This window comes from Rattus norvegicus, chromosome Y (genome assembly GCF_021556685.1).
Source record: "Rattus norvegicus strain SHRSP/BbbUtx chromosome Y, alternate assembly SHRSP_T2T, whole genome shotgun sequence".
Taxonomy (NCBI): Eukaryota; Metazoa; Chordata; class Mammalia; order Rodentia; family Muridae; genus Rattus; species Rattus norvegicus.
The window spans coordinates 1,483,127-1,507,593 of NC_141555.1; the positions used below are offsets into that span (position 1 = coordinate 1,483,127).

The 24,467-nt window shown below is 37.2% G+C and overlaps 1 protein-coding gene across 4 annotated transcripts in view; it reads right to left on the reverse strand.

Annotated features, from left to right (window-relative positions):
- Usp9y (ubiquitin specific peptidase 9, Y-linked) overlaps nucleotides 1-24,467 on the reverse strand; it is a 144,729-nt gene that overhangs the window by 55,276 nt on the left and 64,986 nt on the right. For all 4 annotated transcript variants that reach the window (NM_001329902.2, XM_087601285.1, XM_087601288.1 and 1 more), the window contains 4 exon segments: nucleotides 9,258-9,378; nucleotides 17,304-17,456; nucleotides 18,497-18,737; nucleotides 23,899-24,113. In NM_001329902.2, coding sequence (NP_001316831.2) covers nucleotides 9,258-9,378; nucleotides 17,304-17,456; nucleotides 18,497-18,737; nucleotides 23,899-24,113 — 730 coding nt within the window.

Consider the following 24,467-nt stretch of genomic DNA (forward strand, 5'->3'; position numbering starts at 1 on the left):
AAACAAGGAATCCAAAACAGTAATGAATACATTCATTTTCTTCAAAGACAATAATAAAAACCTAAAAGATGATGAAAACACAGAGATGAATGACTAAAGAAAACAATTCAAGATATGAATATACTTAAGAAACAATCATGAAGACAAGGAAAGCATTTAAAAAGATATCTGAAATGAAAAACTAAGATGTCAAACAAGAACCTCAGAGGTAAGCTGATTATTGACGATGACACAAGAGAAAATTTTGGATCTTGAAAACAAGATTAAATGAAGACATTAGTTAAAATAAATTAAAGAATCTAGGAATAAAAGACTCAGGAAACCCAAGAAACCATAAAAGAGAACAGGTCTTTACAAAGAAGACGTAGAGAAAAAGGAGAAGAAATCCATGTCAAAGACAGAAATGTTTTACAGAAAATCATAGGAAAAATTCCCCAATTTAAATAATAAGATTACTATGGAGGTGAAAGGCATATAAAACACCAAATGGAGCCACCTGTGACCAAATTCGCTGCCTTCTGGACCCTCTGGATAATTACAGCAGCAGTGACCTCTGCGCTGCCAGTTCTGAAGGTTCTGTTTAAATTCCTGGAGGACTGCTGCTATGGGCGTGTGCTCCTCTATCCCTAACTTATGTCCTATCCCCTCTGGGACCCATCTTCCAGTCCAACTCTAACCACAATCCCAAACACTTGTAGCCATCAGAGAACACCAGGTGAGACCCCTGCCCCAATTCCTTGCCTGACAACCACTCTAACTGGGTAACCCCAGTAGCAGCAGTTCTGCTCTGCCTCTCTACATTGCATTTCACAGGCTACAACTCCCTCCTGCTTCTCTGGAGGTCAGCTGTTGCCCAGGACAAAGAGGTCTGCAACCACTACACAAGGAGGTTCTAAATGCATCGCTGGAGGTCTGCTCCTGACCCAGGATAACCAGCAGTCTAAAAACATCTGGGCCTACCAGCTTTGCCTGAAACCAAGAAAGCCTACTGTCACCACTACTTGCAATTCCAGAGGACTGATGACATAAGGTACTATTGTCTGTACCTGCGTCCCCAGAGGCTTCCTCCAATCAGGGACTCAGAGGACTGTCAACACTAGGAACAACCAGATGGACAAAGGCCAGGATAAGAACACAATCAACAAAAACCAGGACAATATGTCACTATCAGAACACAGCTATTGTACTTCAGCAAGCCCTGAATATTGTTACAAATCTGAATCACAAGAAAATGACTTTCAATCTAATCTTATGAATATGATAGAGGACTTTAAAGAGAAAATGAAATCCCTTAAAGAAATTAAGGAAAAGTACAATAAACAGGTAAAACAAATGAATACAGGATGAATGTTCAACTAGCTTTATCAAGGAAATGCAAATCAAAACAACCCTGAGATTCCACTTCACACCATTCAGAATTGCTAAAATAAAAAACTCAGGCTTCCTGGTTGCTGCCGCCGCAAAGAGCCCGTGGGCAGCACCCCGCGAGCGAACTTGAGCCTCGGGACCACAGGTAAGACCAACTTTTCTGCTGCAAGAAAGCTGCCTGGTGAACTCAAGACACAGGCCCACAGGAACAGCTGAAGACCTGTAGAGAGGAAAAACTACATGCCCGAAAGCAGAACACTCTGTCCCCATAACTGACTGAAAGAGAGGAAAACAGGTCTACAGCACTCCTGACACACAGGCTTATAGGACAGTCTAGCCACTGTCAGAAACAGCAGAACAAAGTAACACTAGAGATAATCTGATGGTGAGAGGCAAGCGCAGGAACCCAAGCAACAGAAACCAAGACTACATGGCATCATCGGAGCCCAATTCTCCCACCAAAACAAACATGGACTATCCAAACACACCAGAAAAGCAAGATCTAGTTTCAAAATCATATTTGATCATGATGCTGGAGGACTTCAAGAAAGACGTGAAGAACTCCCATAGGGAAACACAGGAAAACATAAATAAACAAGTAGAAGCCTACAGAGAGGAATCGCAAAAATCCCTGAAAGAATCGCAAGAATCCCTGAAAGAATTCCAGGAAAACACAATCAAACAGTTGAAGGAATTAAAAATGGAAATAGAAGCAATCAAGAAAGAACACATGGAAACAACCCTGGATATAGAAAACCAAAAGAAGAGACAAGGAGCTGTAGGTACAAGCTTCACCAACAGAATACAAGAGATGGAAGAGAGAATCTCAGGAGCAGAAGATTCCATAGAAATCATTGACTCAACTGTCAAAGATAATGTAAAGCAGATAAAGCTACTGGTCCAAAACATACAGGAAATCCAGGACTCAATGAGAAGATCACCTAAGGATAATAGGTATAGAAGAGAGTGAAGACTCCCAGCTCAAAGGACCAGTAAATATCTTCAACAAAATCATAGAAGAAAACTTCCCTAACCTAAAAAAAGAGATACCCATAGGCATACAAGAAGCCTACAGAACTACAAAAAGATTGGACCAGAAAAGAAACACCTCCCGTCACATAATGGTCAAAACACCAAATGCACAAAATAAAGAAAGAATATTAAAAGCAGTAAGGGAAAAAGGTCAAGTAACAAATAAAGGCAGACCTATCAGAATCACACCAGACTTCTCGCCAGAAACTATGAAGGCCAGAAGATCCTGGACTGATGTCATACAGACCCTAAGAGAACACAAATGTCAGCCCAGGTTACTGTATCCTGCAAAACTCTCAATTAACATTGATGGAGAAACCAAGATATTCCATGACAAAACCAAATTTACACAATATCTTTCTACAAATCCAGCACTACAAAGGATAATAAATGGTAAAGCCCAACATAAGGAGGCAAACTACACCCTAGAAAAAGCAAGAAACTAATCAACTTGGCAACAAAACAAAGAAAAGCACACAAACATAACCTCATATCCAAATATGAATATAAGAGGAAGCAATAATCACTATTCCTTAATAAGTCTCAACACCAATGGTCTCAAATCCCCAATAAAAAGACATAGATTAACAAACTGGATACGCAACGAGGACCCTGCATTCTGCTGCCTACAGGAAACACACCTCAGAGACAAAGGCTGGAAAACAACTTTCCAAGCAAATGGTCAGAAGAAGCAAGCTGGAGTAGCCATTCTAATATCAAATAAAATCAATTTTCAACTAAAAGTCATCAAAAAAGATAAGGAAGGACACTTCATATTCATCAAAGGAAAAATCCACCAAGATGAACTCTCAATCCTAAATATCTATGCCCCAAATACAAGGGCACCTACATACGTAAAAGAAACCTTACTAAAGCTCAAAACACACATTGCACCTCGCACAATAATAGTGGGAGATTTCAACACCCCACTCTCATCAATGGACAGATCATGGAAACAGAAATTAAACAGAGATGTCGACAGACTAAGAGAAGTCATGAGCCAAATGGACTTATCGGATATTTATAAAACATTCTATCCTAAAGCAAAAGGATATACCTTCTTCTCAGCTCCTCATGGTACCTTCTCCAAAATTGACCATATAATTGGTCAAAAAACGGGCCTCAACAGGTATAGAAAGATAGAAATAATCCCATGCCTGCTATCAGACCACCACGGCCTAAAACTGGTCTTCAATAACAATAAGGGAAGAATGCCCACAAAAACGTGGAAATTGGAACAATGCTCTACTCAATGATAACCTGGTCAAGGAAGAAATAAAGAAAGAAATTAAAAACTTTTTAGAATTTAATGAAAATGAAAGTACAACATACCCAAACTTATGGGACACAATGAAAGCTGTGCTAAGAGGAAAACTCATAGCGCTGAGTGCCTGCAGAAAGAATCAGGAAAGAGCATATGTCAGCAGCTTGACAGCACACCTAAAAGCTCTAGAACAAAAAGAAGCAAATACAGCCAGGAGGAGTAGAAGGCAGGAAATAATCAAACTCAGAGCTGAAATCAACCAAGTAGAAACAAAAAGGACCGTAGAAAGAATCAACAGAACCAAAAGTTGGTTCTTTGAGAAAATCAACAAGATAGATAAACCCTTAGCCAGACTAACGAGAGGACACAGAGAGTGCGTCCAAATTAACAAAATCAGAAATGAAAAGGGAGACATAACTACAGATTCAGAGGAAATTCAAAAAATCATCAGATCTTACTATAAAAACCTATATTCAACAAAACTTGAAAATCTTCAGGAAATGGACAATTTCCTAGACAGATACCAGGTACCGAAGTTAAATCAGGAACAGATAAACCAGTTAAACAACCCCATAACTCCTAAGGAAATAGAAGCAGTCATTAAAGGTCTCCCAACCAAAAAGAGCCCAGGTCCAGACGGGTTTAGTGCAGAATTCTATCAAACCTTCATAGAAGACCTCATACCAATATTATCCAAACTATTCCACAAAATTGAAACAGATGGATCACTACCGAATACCTTCTAGGAAGCCACAATTACTCTTATACCTAAACCACACAAAGACACAACAAAGAAAGAGAACTTCAGACCAATTTCCCTTATGAATATCGACGTAAAAATACTCAACAAAATTCTGGCAAACCGAATTCAAGAGCACATCAAAACAATCATCCACCATGATCAAGTAGGCTTCATCCCAGGCATGCAGGGATGGTTCAATATACGGAAAACCATCAACATGATCCATTATATAAACAAACTGAAAGAACAGAACCACATGATCATTTCATTAGATGCTGAGAAAGCATTTGACAAAATTCAACACCCCTTCATGATAAAAGTCCTGGAAAGAATAGGAATTCAAGGCCCATACCTAAACATAGTAAAAGCCATATACAGCAAACCAGTTGCTAACATTAAACTAAATGGAGAGAAACTTGAAGCAATCCCACTAAAATCAGGGACTAGACAAGGCTGCCCACTCTCTCCCTACTTATTCAATATAGTTCTTGAAGTTCTAGCCAGAGCAATCAGACAACAAAAGGAGATAAAGGGGATACAGATCGGAAAAGAAGAGGTCAAAATATCACTCTTTGCAGATGATATGATAGTATATTTAAGTGATCCCAAAAGTTCCACCAGAGAACTACTAAAGCTGATAAACAACTTCAGCAAAGTGGCTGGGTATAAAATTAACTCAAATAAATCAGTTGCCTTCCTCTATACAAAAGAGAAACAAGCCGAGAAAGAAACTAGGGAAACGACACCCTTCATAATAGACCCAAATAATATAAAGTACCTCGGTGTGACTTTAACCAAGCAAGTAAAAGATCTGTACAACTTCAAGACACTGAGGAAAGAAATTGAAGAAGACCTCAGAAGATGGAAAGATCTCCCATGCTCATGGATTGGCAGGATTAATATAGTAAAAATGGCCATTTTACCAAAAGCAATCTACAGATTCAATGCAATCCCCATCAAAATACCAATCCATTTCTTCAAAGAGTTAGACAGAACAATTTGCAAATTCATCTGGAATAACAAAAAACCCAGGATAGCTAAAGCTATCCTCAACAATAAAAGGACTTCAGGGGGAATCACTATCCCTGAACTCAAGCAGTATTACAGAGCAACAGTGATAAAAACTGCATGGTATTGGTACAGAGACAGACAGATAGACCAATGGAATAGAATTGAACACCCAGAAATGAACCCACACACCTATGGTCACTTGATTTTTGACAAAGGAGCCAAAACCATCCAATGGAAAAAAGATAGCATTTTCAGCAAATGGTGCTGGTTCAACTGGAGGGCAACATGTAGAAGAATGCAGATCGATCCATGCCTATCACCCTGTACAAAGCTTAAGTCCAAGTGGATCAAGGACCTCCACATCAAACCAGACACACTCAAACTAATAGAAGAAAAACTAGGGAAGCATCTGGAACACATGGGCACTGGAAAAAATTTCCTGAACAAAACACCAATGGCTTATGCTCTAAGATCAAGAATCGACAAATGGGATCTCATAAAACTGCAAAGCTTCTGTAAGGCAAAGGACACTGTGGTTAGGACAAAACGGCAACCAACAGATTGGGAAAAGATCTTTACCAATCCTACAACAGATAGAGGCCTTATATCCAAAATATACAAAGAACTAAAGAAGTTAGACCGCAGGGAAACAAATAACCCTATTAAAAAATGGGGGGTTCAGCGCTAAACAAAGAATTCACAGCTGAGGAATGCCGAATGGCTGAGAAACACCTAAAGAAATGTTCAACATCTTTAGACATAAGGGAAATGCAAATCAAAACAACCCTGAGATTTCACCTCACACCAGTGAGAATGGCTAAGATCAAAAACTCAGGTGACAGCAGATGCTGGCGAGGATGTGGAGAAAGAGGAACACTCCTCCATTGTTGGTGGGATTGCAGACTGGTAAAACCATTCTGGAAATCAGTTTGGAGGTTCCTCAGAAAATTGGACATTGAACTGCCTGAGGATCCAGCTATACCTCTCTTGGGCATATACCCAAAAGATGCCTCAACATATAAAAGAGACACGTGCTCCACTATGTTCATTGCAGCCTTATTTATAATAGCCAGAAACTGGAAAGAACCCAGATGCCCTTCAACAGAGGAATGGATACAGAAAATGTGGTACATCTACACAATGGAATATTACTCAGCTATCAAAAACAACGAGTTTATGAAATTCGTAGGCAAATGGTTGGAACTGGAAAATATCATCCTGAGTGAGCTAACCCAATCACAGAAAGACATACATGGTATGCACTCATTGATAAGTGGCTATTAGCCCAAATGCTTGAATTACCCTAGATCCCTAGAACAAACGAAACTCAAGATGGATGATCAAAATGTGAATGCTTCACTCCTTCTTTAAATGAGGAAAAAGAATACCCTTGGCAGGGAAGGGAGAGGCAAAGATTAAAACAGAGACTGAAGGAACACCCATTCAGAGCCTGCCCCACATGTGGCCCATACATATACAGCCACCCAATTAGACAAGATGGATGAAGCAAAGAAGTGCAGACCGACAGGAGCCGGATGTAGATCGCTCCTGAGAGACACAGCCAGAATACAGCAAATACAGAGGCGAATGCCAGCAGCAAACCACTGAATTGAGAATAGGTCCCCTGTTGAAGGAATCAGAGAAAGAACTGGAAGAGCTTGAAGGGGCTCGAGACCCCATATGTACAACAATGTCAAGTAACCAGAGCTTCCAGGGACTAAGCCACTACCTAAAGACTATACATGGACTGACCCTGGACTCTGACCCCATAGGTAGCAATGAATATCCTAGTAAGAGCACCAGTGGAAGGGGAAGCCCTGGGTCCTGCTAAGACAGAACCCCCAGTGAACTAGACTATGGGGGGGGAGGGCAGCAATGGGGGGAGAGTTGGGAGGGGAACACCTATAAGGAAGGGGAGGGGGGAGGAGATGTTTTCCCGGAAACCGGGAAAGGGAATAACACTCGAAATGTATATAAGAAATACTCAAGTTAATAAAAAAAAGAAAACAAATCTCAGGTGACAGCAGATGCTGGTGAGAATGTGGAGAAAGAGGAACACTCCTCCATTGTTGGTGGGATTGAAAACTGGTACAACCACTCTAGAAATCAGTCTGGAGGTTCCTCAGAAAATTGGACATTGAACTACCTGAGGACCTAGCTGTACCTCTCTTGAGCATATACCCAAATGATGCTCCAACATACAACAAAGACACATGCTCCACTATGTTCATAGCAGCCTTATTTATTATAGCCAGAAGCTGGGAAAAAACCCAGATGCCCTTCAACATAGGAATGGATACAGAAAATGTGGTACATCTACACAATGGAATATTACTCAGCTGTCAAAAACAATGACTTCATAAAATTTAAAGGCAAATGGAATGAACTAGACAATATCCCCAGTGTTACTCAATCACAGAAAAACACACTTGGTATGCACTCATTGATAAGTGGATATTAGCCCACAATCTTGAATTAACCAAGAAACAATCCAGAGAACACATGAAGCTCAAGAAGAAGGACAACCAAAATGTGGATGCTTCAGTCCTTCTTAAAAGGGGGAACAAAATTATTCATAGGAGGGGATATGGAGGCGAAGTGTGGAGCAGAGATTGAAGGAATGGCCACTGAGAGCCTGCCCCATATGTGCCCCAGATATATATATATAGCCACTAAAACTAGACAATATTGAGGAAGCTACAAAGTGCATACTGACAGGAGACTGATATAGCTGTCTCTTGAGACTATCAGCAACAGCATGTCAAACAGAGGCAAATGCTAGAAGCAAACCATTAAACGGAGAACAGAGTCCCCATTGGAGGAATTAGAGAAAGGACCGATGGAGCTGAAGGGACTTGCAACCCCTTAAGAAGTACAATCTGTTCCAACCAGAGCTTCCAGGGACTAAACCACTACCCAAAGACTATACATGGCCTGACCCTGGGCTCCAACTGCATATGTAGCAGAGGATGGCCTTGTTTAACCAATGGGATGAGAAGCCCTTGATCCTGCCACCACTGGATCCCCCAGTGTATGGAAACGTCGGGGCAAGGTTGTAGGGGAAGGTGAGGAGGAGAGTTGTAGGGTAGTGGGAACACACTCATAAAAGGGTGAGGAATGGGATAGAGGGTTTATGGCCAGGAAACTGGGAAGGGAGTAACAACTGAAATATAAGTAAAAAAATCCAATAAAAAATTCAAAAAAGAGAATTAATAATGTATATACATATATGAACGTAACAACTTTTAAAAGGAGGGCATGCAATTGAAAGAGAGCATTAGAAGATTAATATTTAAGAACTAATACATATATGCATGTATCAATTTAAAAAAGATGGTATGTATGCATTTGAAAAAGAACAAGATGGGGTTTAAGGGAGGTTTTGGAAAGAAAAAAATTGGAGAAATGATACAATTTTAATATAATCCCAAAAATTAAAGTGAATAATGCTTAGAGAGAAATTTTAGACAGCAGTATATAAAATAATAAAGGCTTAAAGTTGGAACTTTTTTAAATAATAATGGAAGTTAATAGATATGTAAGGACTAAGAATGTCCTTCATTTCAGGTTTATGAACAATCCTGAATTCCTAATCTGTGATTAAGCTTTTTTAAAGCTCCTAAACAAGGACAGTGTACCCAATTATTTTTCTAACTAATGAAAATGTTCATGAACAATTACATGAAAAGACAAAACATACATAACACTTCATATAGTACAAATTATGATTAGTCTATGAATACAGTGTATTAATATTCTCTTTTGTGTCTGTGAGATACTTGTAAGCATTCTTAATTGAGAGGAGGAAACATGGAAGGATAGACCATTTAGTTTATTTACCTGGTGGCATTAGTTTCATAAGTATTCTTGCTCCATCTCTAAGAGTTGGCATAGTCAACATGCTTCCTAAGTCTGCAACTTGCCAAAGGAAAGATATGTATCTGGGCTGCAGTGACATTATCTAGAAAATAGAATAAATAAAATTATACCTGGGTAAACATTGGGTGGATAGATTTTTATTAACAAAAATTTAATCAAAATGACCTTAAAACTTATCTTTGATTATTTTATTGAAATGATCTCCCTGTTTAAATATTTTAGATTTTTTTTCATACAATATATACTGACAACATCTTTCTCCTCTATTAACCCAACTCTTCCCTGACTTCCTATACCCAGATCTAATAGACAGTAACAAAATGTAATGAATAAAAGTATAAGCTAAGACAAAACAAAACAAAAAAACCTAAACAAACAAACAAAAAAACAAACCAGAAGAAAAATAGCCCAGGGAAAGGACAAGAAAAAATACAGACCCTCTCATTCATATGCTCAGAAATCCACAAAACGCAAAACCAGAAGCAATAACACAAAGGATATATTAGGCTAAAAAAAAAGGAAGAAAAATTAAAAACCAAAACAATAACAATAAATACAGAAAGGAATCCCCAAAAACAGAAAGAAAAAGCCTTGAGAGAGTATTTTAAGACTTTGAGCATTATGGGATTTGTCAGTTCTTGATCTTAGAGAATAATCGATTGGATTCAGGAAAATTTCTCCAGTGCCCACACGTTCAAGACTCTTCCCCACTTTTTCTTCTATTAGGCTGAATGTATCTGGTTTGATGTGGAGGTCCTTGATCCTCTTGGACTTAAGCTTTGTACATTTTTTATTCTACATGCTGACCTCTAGTTGAAACAGCACCATTTGCTGGAAATGCTATCTTTCTTCCTTTGGATGGTTTTGGCTCCTTTGTCAAAAATCAAGTGACCATAGTTGTGTGGGTTCATTTCTGGGTCTTCAATTCTACTCCACTGCTCTATCTGCTTGTCTCTGTACCAATACCATGCAGTTTTTATGACTATTGCTCTGTAATACTGCTTGATGTCAGGGATGGTGATTCCCCCAGAAGTCCTCTTATTGTTGAGGGTAGTTTTCCCTATCCTGGTTTTTTTTTTGTTATTCCAAATAGTTTGCAAATTGCTCTTTCTAACTGTATGAAGAACTGAATTGGAATTTTGTTGGGGAATGCATTGAATCTACAGATTGCCTTTGGTTAAATGGCCATATTTACTGTATTAATCCTGCTAATCTAGGAGCATGGGAGATTTTTATATCTTCTGAGATATTCTTCAATTTCTTTCTACGGAGGCTTGAAGTTCCTATCATACAGATCTTTCACTTGCTTGGTTAGAATCACACTCAGGTATTTTATATCATTTGGGACTACTATGAATGTTGTCCTTTCCCAAATTTCTTTCTTAGCCTGTTTATCTATTGTGTAGAGGAAGGCTATTGATTTGTTTAAGTTAATTTTATACCCACCACTTTGCTGAAGTTGTTTACTGGGTTTAGTAGTTCTCTGGTGAAACTTTGGGGTCACTTAAGTATACTATCACATCATCTGCAATAGTGATATTTTGACTTCTTCCTTTCCAATTTATATACATTTGACCTCCTTTTGATTTGATTGCTCTGGCGAGAACTTTGAGTACTATATTGAGTACTCAAGAGTGGGCAGTTCTCTCTAGCCTTTGATTTTAGTGGGATTGCTTCAAGTTTCTCTCCACTTAGTTTAATTTAGTTACTGGTTTGCAGTATATGGCTTTTAGTATGTTTAGGTATGTGCCTTGAATTCCTGTTCTTCCCAGGACTTTTATCATGAAGGGGTGTAGAATTTTATCAATTGCTTTCTCAGCATCTAATTGAGTAGACCATGTTTGTTTATATAGTGGATTATGCTGATGGTTTTCCATATACTTGCATACCTGGAATGACGCTTACTTGACCATATAAGTTTTACTTGTTCTTGGATTCGGTTTGCAAGAATTTTATTGAGTATTTTTGCGTCAATATTCATAAGGGATACTGGGCTGAAGTTCTTTCTTTGTTGGGTCTTTGTGTTGTTTTGGTATAAGAGCAATTTTGGTTTCATAGAAGGAGTTTGGTAATGCTCTGTCTGTTTCTATTTTGTGGAATAGTTTGGACAGTATTGGTATGGGGTCTTCTATGAAGGTCTGATAGAATTCTGTACTAAACCCATCTGGTCCTGGGCTCTTTTTGGTTGGGTGACTTTTAATAACTTCTTCCATATCTTTAGGAGTTATGGGATTATTTAAATGGTTTATCTGATCCTCAAATAACTTCTGTACCTGGTATATATCTTGAAAATTGTCCATTTCCTCCAGATTTTCCAGTTTTGTTCAATATAGGCTTTTATAGTAGGATTTGACACTTTTTTGAATTTCCTCAGATTCAGTTGTTATGTCTCCCTTTTCATTTCTGATTTTCTTAATTTGGATACACTCTTTGTGCCCTCTGGTTCGTCTGGCTAAGGGTTTATCTATCCTGTTGATTTTCTCAAAGAATCAGTTCCTGATTTTGTTGACTCTTTATATAGTACTTTTTGTTTCTACTTGATTTCAGAACAGAGTTCATTTCCTGCCTTCTACTCCTCTTGGGTTTATTTATTTCATTTTATTCTAGAGCTTTTAGGTGGACTGTCAAGCTGCTGACATATGCTCTCTCCTGTTTCTTTTTGCAGGCACTCAGAGCTATGAGATTTCCTGTTAGTACCACTTTCATTGTGTCCCATAAGTTTGGGAATGTTGTATCTTCATTTTCACTAAATTCTAAGTCTTTTCTTTTTTTTATTTTTTCCATGACAAAGTTATCATAGAGTAGACCACTGTCCAACTTCCATGTATATGTGGGCTTTCTATCATTATTGTTGTTATTAAAGACCAGCCTTAGTCTGGGGTGGTCTGATAGGATGCATGTGATTATTTCTATCTTTCTGTATCATGAGGTCTGTCTTGTAATGGATTATATGGTTAACTGTGGAGAAGGTACCATGAGGTTGTGGGAAGAATGTATATCCTTTTTTTTAAGGATGGAATATTCTATAAATATCCATTAAGTCCATTTGGTTCCTAACTTCTGTTAGTTTCTCTATCTCTCTGTTTAATTTCTGTTTCCACAATCTGTCCAGTGATGAGAGTGGGGTGTTGAAATCCCCTACTATTATGTGTGGTGCAATGTATGCTTTGAACTTTAGTAAGATTTCTTTTATGTATGTAGGTTCCCTTGTATTTGGAGCACAGACATTTAGGATTGAGAGTTCATCTTGGTGGATTTTTCTTTGAACATGAAGTGTCCTTCCTTATCTTTCTTTATGAACATCGATTTTATTTGGTATTAGAATGGCTACTCCAGCTTGCTTCTTCATATTATTTGATTGGAAACTGGTTTTCCAGACTTTTACTCTGGGATAGTGTGAGTCTTACTCTCTCAGTTGTGTTTCCTGTAGGCAACAAAATGCTGGGTCATCTTTAAATATCCTGTCTGTTAATCTGTGTCTTTTTATTGGGAAATTAAGTCCATTGATGTTGAGAGAGAGAGTAAGGAATAGTGATTGTTGCTTCCTGTTATTTTTGTATTTGCAGTTGGGATCATGTTTGTCTACTTCTTTCCTTTTGGTTTTGTTGCAAGATTACTTTCTTGCTTTTTCTAGGGTGGAGCTTACCTCCTTACAGTAGCCTTTGGCATTTATTATCCTTTGTAGGGCTGGATTTGTAGACAAATATTGTGTAAATTGGGTTTTGTCAGGAAATATCTTGGTTTCTCCATCTATGTTAATTGAGAGTTTTGCTGGTTATAGTAGCCTCAACTGGCATTTGTGTTCTCCTAGGGTCTGTATGACATTTGTCCAGATCTTCTGGCTTTCATAGACGTCTGGTATAATTATGATAGGTCTGCCTTGATATGTTACTTGAACTTTTTCCCTTACTGCTTTTAATATTCTTTGTTTTGTGCATTTGGTGTTTTGACTATTATGTGACGGGAGCTTTTGCTTTTCTGGTCCAATCTATTTGGAGTTCTGTAGGCTTCTTGTATGTTCATTTCATGGGCATCTCTTTCTTTAGGTTAAGGAAGTTTTCTTCTATAATTTGGTGGAGATATTAACTGGCCCTTTAAGCTGGTTGTCTTCACTCTCCTCTATACCTATCATCCTTAGGTTTGATCATCTCATTGTGTCCTGAATGTCCTAGATGTTTTGGGCTACGAGCTTTGTGTGTTTTACATTTTCTATGATGGTTGTGTCGATGTTTTCTATGGTGTCTTCTGCTCCTGAGATTCTCTCCTCTATCTCTTTTATTTTCTTGGTGATACTCACATTTATGACTCCTGATCTCTTCCCTAGGTTTTCAATCCTTAGGGTTTTCTCCTTTTTTGCTTGCTTTATTGTTTATATTTCCAATTTTAAATTGCTGATTGTTTTGTTCATTTCCTTCTCCTGTTTGGTTGTTTTTTCCAGTATTTCTTTACTGGATTTTTGTGTTTCCTCTTCAAGGGCTTCTAGTTGTTTACTTGTGTTGTTCTGTATTTTCTTAAGGTAGTTATTTATAACATTCTTAAAAGTCCTCCATAAGCATGATTAAATGTGATTTTAAATCTAGATCTTGCTTTTCTGGTGTGTTTGGATATCCACATGCCTGGATTTTCCAAGATGCACATACCACATAAAACTCAAGAAGGATCACCAAAATTCAGATGCTTCACTCCTTCTATAAAAGGTGAACAAAAATATTCATAGGAGGGGATATGCAGGCAAATTTTAGAGCAGAGACTGAAGGAATGGCCACTTAGTGCCTGCCTCACATGTTGCCAATACATATATACAGTCACCAAAACTAGGTAAGACAATGAAGCTTAGAAGTGCATAGCTCTGACAGGAACCAGATAGAGATCTCTCCTGAGAGACACATCCAGAGCATGTCCAATACAGAGGTTAATGGTAGCAGCAAACCACCGAACTGAGAATAGGACCCCCTTGGGGGGAATCAGAGGAAGGACTGAAAGAGCTGAAGGGTCTTGCAACCCCATAAGTACAACAATTCTAACCAGCTAGAGCTTCCAGGGACTAAACCACTACTGAAAGACTATACATGGACTGACCCAGGGCTCCAACTGCACAAGTAGTAGTGAACAGCCTTGTTGGGGCACCAGTGGAAGGGAAAGCCCTTGGTCCTGCCAAGGTTAGACCCCAGTGAAGGGGACTGATGTGGGGGTGGGGCGTTTGGTAATGGTGGGTGGATGAAGAGGGGAACACCCATACAGGCTAGTGAGAGGGGTTAGGGAGCTGATTGACAGGAAAACCAGGAAAGGGGATAACACCTGAAATGTAAATAAGAAATACACAATTTACTAAAAATGTACAACAAACAAACAAAAAACAAAAACAAAAAAGAAAGAATAGGAACCTTGCTAGCGCATATGCAGCTACGAAATTGTAGCCCCAAGCGCTGCTCTCCGAAGGCTGTCTGTTAAGCCTGCCACACCAAGCTGGATGCGAAGACGAAGGCTTCGTGAAAGGATAAAGCATCAGACAAAAAATGTGCAGATAAAAGGGGAGAGAGGAGGGAAGGGCAAACAGTCTGAAGTGGCCGACCAGCAAAGTATAGATCTGCATGCAGAAAATGGAGAGATGGAAAGCCAGAGTCCAGCCTCTGCATAAGAGAAAGAAGCAAGGTTCAATTAAGCATCCCTCATGTCTGTTAGTGGTCCCTGCCTCCTTTCTTGTACAATCCAGAAGATATTTTTACCAGCTATTTTGTAAATTTGAGTATTTTAGTAGCTCTAGAAACAATTTTACAAGGTGAGGGAATCTTACCTCATCCCATTTTTTAAGTGCAAATGTTTAAGAGGTTATTTCTCAAGGTGTAAAAAGAAAACATTGTCAGTGTTTTTAGTAAGTATTTACTTATAGTTCATGTAGATCCAGATCTATTTTGTCACACATTATTTTATAAAACAACCTGAGTCATGTCACTAGGAGAAAGTCTGGTTCAAGTTCACATATGATTCTTGTGAAATATCCTGTATTCTGAATAGTTGAGAAGGAAGCCCCTAAAATTGACTTAATGAATCCATATTCTTAATATTAGACTTTATTTTCAGCTACACACTATTATTTCTAAATATAACTCTGATTTATAATACTCTCTGTATATGACATGGGATCTTCATATAATTCTTAGAATATCATCTTATTAAAATTGGTTGGTAATTAATTAAAAAAAAGGTTAAATCATTTGCTGGTTGTTTATGTTTTTGGTACAAGCAGAAAATAGCATGATACTGGAATTAGGAGAGGCTGTGACTATTTCCAGCTAGTTTTATATCCCACAGTACAAAGCATACTAAATGGCGATTTGGAGTCTCAGCCGTGCATTCATGTATGGAATATTTTCAGTTACATCTTTATCATTTGTTTCTAGTAGAACAATTTTATAAGAAAGCCAGTCCTAAGCCACTACCCAAAGACTGACTCTGGGCTCCAACCTCATAGGTAGCAATGAATAGCCTAGTAAGAGCACCAGTGGAAGGGGAAGCCCTTGGTCCTGCTAAGACTGAACCCCCAGTGAACGTGATTGTTGGGGGGAGGGTGGTAATGGGGGAGGATGGGGAGGGAACACCCCTACAGTAGGGAATGGGGAGGGGTTAGGGGGATGTTGGCCTGGAAACCGGGAAAGGGAATAACAATCAAAATGTAAATAAGAAATACCCATTTTAATAAACATGGAGCAAAAAAAAGAAAAAAAAAAAAAGAAAAAAGAAAGCCAGTCCTTGGTCCTTGCCCTGTCAAAACTGTGTGCCTCTGGTCATGGCAGTCCATTTTCTTAACAGTTGTGATAATGTGCTGTGAAAGATGGAGATTTTGAGTATGTTCTGTGTGTGGTATAAAACTGTGAATCGGTAGAATTGAGGATTAAGAGCATTTGGTTGTTATGAGCGATCTTAAGGAAACTTGCCAAGTTTGAGGTTGGAACATCACTGGAGTAAGTTCAAAGAAAATATGTAGCTCTTCATTTGTGTACAGTGAACACAGTGTGGCTCTTCAGAGTTTGGGTACTTGTGAAGAACTGGAATGTCTGTGTACTCTGCTCCTTGACCAATGAAGTCTCAGTTGTAGAAGAATAAAAAAAAAGACTAGGAACTTTCAAAGATATTGAATTTGTTTTCTGTTGGGTATCTAATGCTGGTCTTAGGAGTAGTTGCTCCCCCAAGGAGACTGCCTTGAAGGAAATAATTTTTCAATTGGATTATCTCCTTAATCTTTTCAGTTTTATCTATTTCTTAAAATAATTAAGGTAGTCTTGTTTGCCTAATGCTTGCTCTCTTGACTAGTCTGGCCTCAACAGTTTGAGATTCAATTAGCTTTTTCCTCCACAGCAATTGGATTAACAAGGTGTGCTGTACCCACCTCAAAAATCTTAAACAGGAATTGACCCTGTCTAAAGGAAATGCAAGGACAAAGAGTGGAGCAGAGACTGAAGGAAAGGACATCCAGTGACTGCTCCACCTGGGGAACCATTGCATCTACAGATACCAATCCTATTCCCTATTGCTAATTCCGGGAAATGCTTGCTGAGAGGGGTCTGATACAGCTGTTCCCTGAGAGACTCTGCCAGAGCCTGATAAATACAGAAAGGGAAGCTTGCAGCTAACCACTGAACTGAACACAGGGACACTAATGGAGGAGTTAGGAGAAGGACTGAAGGAACTGAAGGGGTTTGCAACTTCATAGAAAGAAAGCAATAGTATCAACCTATCTTTTAAAAGGGCTAATTAATTTAAACATAGGAGCCATTTCTTTTGATATAATGTATGCATATATGGATACATATAAATGCATATTATAATCATTAACTTTACGTAACTTATAAATTGTATCTTTCCAGAATTCACTTAAAAGTTACTAACTTCAATTATTTAGTGTTATTCAGTGTAGGTAAGCTTTAAACCCAGAAACTGAAACATTCTACATAATCTTCTCTTATTAATAAATGAGAAGGGAATCCCTTGTAGATAGTAATTACTTACCACGCCTGGTAAACAATTTTCCATTTCTGAATTGGGAACATCTCTATAGTTATTATGACAGTGGTTTCCAGGAGATCCGGCTGATGAATCAGATGAGCTATCAGGACTTGAAGGCATGTTGGAATTTATTTGTAAAAATTTAGCAGTAATTAGCTGAAAAAAAAATAATGATAAAGGGAACATGAAAGATGTTTAGAAAACAAGAACCAAAGAATACCAAAAGGCTATTCTCTCAAGTTTGTTTTTAGAAGCACATCTGAAACTTTTTAATATACATATGATAGAGGATTGACAGAATATATAAAGAAAAAACCAATCCAGTACAAAAACATGGTATGGATATGAACAGAGAATTTTCAGAATAAATAAAAATGGTTAAGGAAAAAAATTACTACAATATAACCATTTATAACAATCCACTTACCTTTACAATGTCTGTAGAATACTCTGTTGGATATTAAATATTATAGATCCTAATGTCATTCTTTATCAGTATATCATTTGCATAGAATCTATATAAATGCTTTTTTATTTCTGCATTATTTAGACATTAAATAACAAAAAGCAAATTGTATATAAATATTTCTAGATTTTTTCTCTTCGATTTTTATTAAAATGAGTATTTTTTTTTTTTGGTTCTTTTTTTCGGAGCTGGGGACCGAACCCAGGGCCTTGCGCTTCCTAGGCAAGCGCTCTACCACTGAGCTAAATCCCCAGCCCCAAAATGAGTATTTCTTATTTACATTTCAAATGTTTTTCCCTTTCCCGGTTAATATTTCTAAATTTATTATTTGGGGTAAAGTAAAATCAACTCTAAATGTATGTAAATATGAAATGTCTACAGTAGATATGAAATTGTTTTCAGTTATCTAACTTAATTATAACAGGGAGAATACAGATTTTCATTACCTAAAATCCTGTGATATTTACTTTTTTTGATATCTACCTTTTTATATCTAATAAATTTATTTTACAAAACAATCTTACCCTGTAGGTCTGAGAGGGCTATAATCTGGTATACAAGGTAGGGAACTACTAAGTGCTGGAATTAAAATATGCACTACCACACATATACCTGGTTGGTTATATCCAGTTATCAACACAAAACATGTACATAATAATGTTCAAGAAATGACTAATAGTAAAGTATAAACATGAATTTGAGAGAATATATGAAAATTATATTTACTTACTGATTTATCTTTCAAATTTAACTGTTCAACTAGCTTTCTGTCATCTTCAGAATCTATTAACTCTCCACCTATAAACAGTTCAATTTTTGTATGGGTTACATTGGCATTAATACGATTGAGAATGCAGCGTCGCACAGAACCAATGGTAGCATTCGTATGAGACAGTATGTCCAAATCATCAACTTCTTTGCTCTGGTTTGGAAATCGAACTGTAAGAGACAAGTGTTTCCCACGGAATGCTCTGGGGGAAAAAAAAATTTAATTTTTATAAAACCTCCCACAAAAAAACCCCAGCAATATTCAACAAATTGTAAAGGACATAATATGAATTTGTTATTTAAAATACAGAGGTTAAAAAAATACAGTGGTTAACTTAAAATATTATGACTCTTGGGGTTGGGGATTTGGCTCAGTGGTAGAGTGCTTGCCTAGCATGCGCAAGGTCCTGGGTTCGGTCCCCAGCTCCGAAAAAAAGAAAAAAAATATTTTGACTCTTGAATTACAAACTGATAGTAACACCTTACTTCTATTAGCTAAGAACAAATGTTTCCTACTCATGATAAAGCAGGATAACCACAAAAATTTCAAAAAGCTTAATTTTCTAAGATTTTATTTTGGGCAGATTTTATTTTATTTTATTTTATTGCAGAGCAAAAGCAGAAGCAGCTGCATGCTTCCACTAGCTTTATTAATCCCTATTAACATTCATTACCTCAAATTCTCTTTGGCAAGATATAATCGTAAGATTGTTATTCCTATGATACTTGGAATAACTTAGGCCAGAACAAACAAAAAAATAAGACTAAACAAAGACTTCTTAAAATATTTATATAAGAAATGATCCCTCTTCCTATTATCAAAATATACTCGTCATAACACTGAGAGCATGACAGCCACTTCCACAAAAACAGGACATGGCAGAACATAATTCAGGCCAAATAAGAAAAACACTTTCTTCTCAAGGTTGTCATTCCAGCCCTCCTTGCACATTTCACTTGACCCTGCCTGGGAGCTGCATCTCTATGTCTCCAGAATTTCTATCTTTTTTTTTTTTAAAACTTAACACTTTCCATAGCATAGCTAAATGCCATTGTAGGGGTTTAATCATGTAAAATAAAGCAACATAATACATAATGCACACAATATTATGGCAAAAGTAGCTTTTCCCATGCTATGGAAAATATTTTGAGACCAAGCTTTGGGATCTAATCCTGTCAATTTGTCAGCCAATAATTTAGCTATTTCCTAGGGGTAGTATCTTGTAGCTGTTTGCCAAAAGACGTTCGAATATCATATTTCAAGGCATTAATTACTTTGGTAGCAATATCATTACCTTCTAAATAGGCTTGAATTAACGTCCAATCATGGTATGTATCATTATACATATATTCAGTAACACAAAAAGTAGTAGAATTTCAATCACACCTTGAATCCTCATATTTTTCAATAGCTACCATAGTTTGACCTAACCATTCTACTGTTTGTTTTAAAACATCTACTTGATTTTGAAGTCTGGTATCAATTTTAATTTGCCCTATCCATAACTCATGTGAATCTTTATGTCAGTCTTCAACAAAATGCTTTGTCTTTTTGTTCAGTGTAGCATCTATTGAGATGTTTTTAATGCTACACTGGAAACTACTGCCAAACAAGCAACAGAACTAAGGCTTAAAACAGTAGCTACAGTAACACCAATTATTCTTTTACTTCTCTTCAGCAGACTATTAAAAAATAGTAATCATATAATTAAAGGAGATTTTATTTTTGATATTCATGGGTGTTTTGCCAACATGAAAAAGAGGGTGTCAGATTCTTTTGGAGTAGTTACAGACGGGAATCGAACAGCAAGCAATAGGTGATCTTAATCACTGTGTCATCACTCTAAAACCTACACTAAGACTATTTTGAATAGAAGATAAACCTCAACTTAAAGCAAGCTTTTGCAAAAATATGTGAGTGAATAGGTGTTGGAAAATGTAGTGTTACACACACACACACACCTGCATATATAAATGTACATACCACACCTATTTTTTTAAAAAAATATTTTTTTGGATATTTTATATATTTACATTTCAAATGTTATCCCATATCCCCGCCTCTCATAACCTCTCTAAAAGTTTAAGGACTTATTTATGTATAAGTATACTGTAGCTGTCTTCAGACACATCAGAAGAGGGAGGGCATCAGATCTCATTAGAGATGGTTGTGAGCCACCATGTAGTTGCTGGGAATGGAATTTAGAACACTGGAAGTACAGTCGGTGCCCTTAACTGTTAAGGCATCTCTTCAGCTTGACCTCATCTAACTTAGATTATTTTTTTACACGCAGATGATCTATTTTAGAGAAATAACTAAATTCTAATCATGAAATTCATTACATTTCACATTTAAAACATGTTATTTCATGTGCGTGCATATTCTGTCTGCACATATGTCTGTGTACCATTTGTGTGCCTGGTGCCTGCAAAGGTCAGACAAGGATATTGGATGTCCTGTAAGTGTAGTTAAGAGTGCAGACTACTTGTAGAGGATGGAAAATGAACTGAGGACCCCCGGGAGAATGGTCAGTGCTCTTAAATACTGAAATTAACTCTTCAGTTTCCAGATTTCAAATACTTATGCCAATAGCAATTCATGTATGTTATTCTAGCAAAAAGACAACATTATTCAAACTTTACAGTAGTGTAAAATGAGCTGGGATAATATACAGCACATTTCTTTTTTTTTAAATTTTTTTTATTAACTTGAGTATTTCTTATTTACATTTCGAGTGTTATTCCCTTTCCCGGTTTCTAGGCCAACATTCCCCTAACCCCTCCCCATTCCCTACTGTAGGGGTGTCCCCCTCCCACCCTCCCCCCATTGCCGCCCTCCCCCCAACAATCACGTTCACTGGGGATTCAGCCTTAGCAGGACCCAGGGCTTCCCCTTCCACTGGTGCTCTTACTAGGCTATTCATTGCTACCTATGAGGTCAGAGTCCAGGGTCAGTCCATGTATAGTCTTTAGGTAGTGGCTTAGTCCCTGGAAGCTCTGGTTGCTTGGCATTGTTGTTCATATGGGGTCTCGAGCCCCTTCAAGCTCTTCCAGTTCTTTCTCTGATTCCTGCAACAGGGGTCCTATTCTCAGTTTAGTGGTTTGCTGCTGGCATTCGCCTCTATATTTGTTGTATTCTGGCTTATACAGCACATTCTTAACGTGTGTATCATAACTTCTTTGACATATCAGATATCATCATATATTTACATTAGTTTCAAATATCACTCATGAAGTAGTGATGAAATGATTTTAAGGCTGTGAGTTATTGCAACATAAAGATTTGTATTAAAGGGTTGCAGCATTAATTAAGATGTTTGAGAGCCATTGGTATAGACCACATTCTTCTTGTTAACGACAAGAATGGGAATTCAGAATGTTTTTAATTTTTTTGATTCATGACTTTCAATTTGGGATTTAAATTTCTAGAATGTCTATTTTAATTTAATAGTTCTTCAACTAAAAGACTTTGATCCAAAGCTGGATAAATTTGGGGGAGGAGGGCATCAATCTACCCTATTAACTATGCTTGTCTTGGGCACATACCCAAAAGATTCTTCATCTTAACACAGAAACACTTGTTTACCATGTTTATTGCTAATTGGTTCATACTAATTAGAAATTAAAAACCACCTAAATGGCCCTCAATAGAAGAGATAAAATGTGATATATTTATTTACACAATGGAATATTACTCAGCTGTTAAAAGTGACATTATGAAATATTCCGGTAAATAGATTAAAAAACTGGGGAAAATAATCCTAGACTCAGAATGACAAATAGTATTTATTCACTTTTAAGTGTGTGTTATTTAGTATGTCAATGACAGCCAAGCTCCTATCAATCCATAGAACTGTAGTGCGATCTGGCATAGAGTGAAGAAAGGAGAAAGTCAGGAGAGGGTAAAGATGGTTATTCAAGGTTTAGGTCAGGGATAGATTGGGAGGATCAAATGGGGATGGAATAGGTAAACAACGTAGGGAATACATGGAGAAGCAGCTAAAATTAAGAAATATGTCAGCAGTACTATGAAAACTTTATATAATAGAAGCGTCTGAAAATATATAAATAGAAGTGATTCAAATTAAATTACCAAATAATGGCAGAGGCAGAGAGACCTATTATGCTATCTCTTGCTATGAAGTGAAGCTTCCGGTAAATGAGACACGGCTTCATTTAATTGAGTTGTTGGACAAAATGTAACCCTCCCAAAAACTCATCCTTGATACCAAGTTTGCTTTTCATAAACTTACTTCAGCATAAGTACTTACTGCTGAAGGTAACACCTACACAACTCATTGAACATGGAGAAATCTAGCATGTGCTAGATATATTAAGATTTTACCACTAGGTCTATCATGTTTAGTATAGGAAAGTAATAAGATGTAAACAGACATTAAATAGCAAGTGACGACTTTGGAACAATGTCTTCATCATATCCCTCCCATCAGTGCTCAGGGAACCCCTAGGATAAGGAGGGGGATATAGAGCCAGAGGAGATGAAGGACACCAGAACACAAGGCCTCTAAATCAACATTATCAAACCTCATATGAACTCAAGAGACTGAAGCAGTTTGAGCAGGGTGTGCAAGGGTCTCTACCAGGTTGTCTCCAAATATAGTATGTTTTGGTGAGATTACTGAGAACACACAGGATTCTGTCTCTATTTCTGTGTCTTGGGCTCTTTTCCTTCTGCCACTTATGCTCAATTTTGATGTGTTAGGTTTTGTTTTTATCATATTGTATTATAAATCTCTTAGACGCCCGTTTGCTTTCTAATGAGAGACAGAAAAGGAGCAGATTCTGATAGGAAGGAAGGTGGGGAATCTGGTTCTTTGACTGGGAGTATAGAGGCAGAAGAAACCATAATCAGAATATATTATGTAAGAAAAGAATCTATTTTCACTAAAAGAATAAAAAAGAGAATAGATTTTAACAATAGAATTATATCCCATCAAATGAAGGTCACAATTGCATTCACTGCACTTGGAAATTGAATCAAAAAGATCTTAAGTTCACAGGCTGCCTTAACTTTATTGCAGAGTTTAAGACTAACAAAGGAAGTCATATCTCAACACATGGGTGAAGGATAAGTAATCTACAAAATAGATTAATGCTATACTTAATAGGTGACAAAAATTTGGAACTATGAACAAAGTCAAAGAAAAATTCCAAGTTACAAATGAGTGCTTTACCATATTTATTAAAAAAACAAACAAAACCCCCCCAAAACAAAAAAGATAATTGCATTACAAAGTTCACACTTTTAAAATAGGGTAAAATTCACTAAAATGTAAATAGTGCTCACATTTTGTAAATAAGTCTAAGAAATAATTGCAAGTTATTAAATCAGTTTTCACAAACCTTGACATAGGCAGAATCATCCTTTCCTCATGGTAATCACTGTCACATTCACTTATGTATTCCCTTAAAACAGTTAATATGCGAACTATTCGGATGGCTTCTTGTCTTGCACAGCTAAAAATATTGTCTTTATCACTATCCAAAACATGCAACGTATCATATGACGATTTCATACGATCAAAGCAAGATTGAATAAAGTCTTCATGAATAACTACCTGCAAATATTATGTCAAAAACAGTTCAATTGTTGCTTATAAAATTATCAAATATGACAAAGTATAAAAATTTTTAACTTAAAAGCAATTATTAACTATATTTATAATTAAGAATAAATACAAGTTTTATAATAAAAAAGTTTATAATATGAGGCAAACCAAGAACTCTTCAATATTCTGTTTTGAGAAAATTGAATCTTTAGTTGATAGTCATAATCCCTCGTTAAGGGACGAGGCCACCCAGCCATCTCAAAATTTTTGACCCAGAATTGTTTCTGTCTAAAGGAAAAGGAGGGACAAAAAATGAAGCAGAAACTGAAGGGACAGAGACTGTCCCACCATGCAATCCATTCC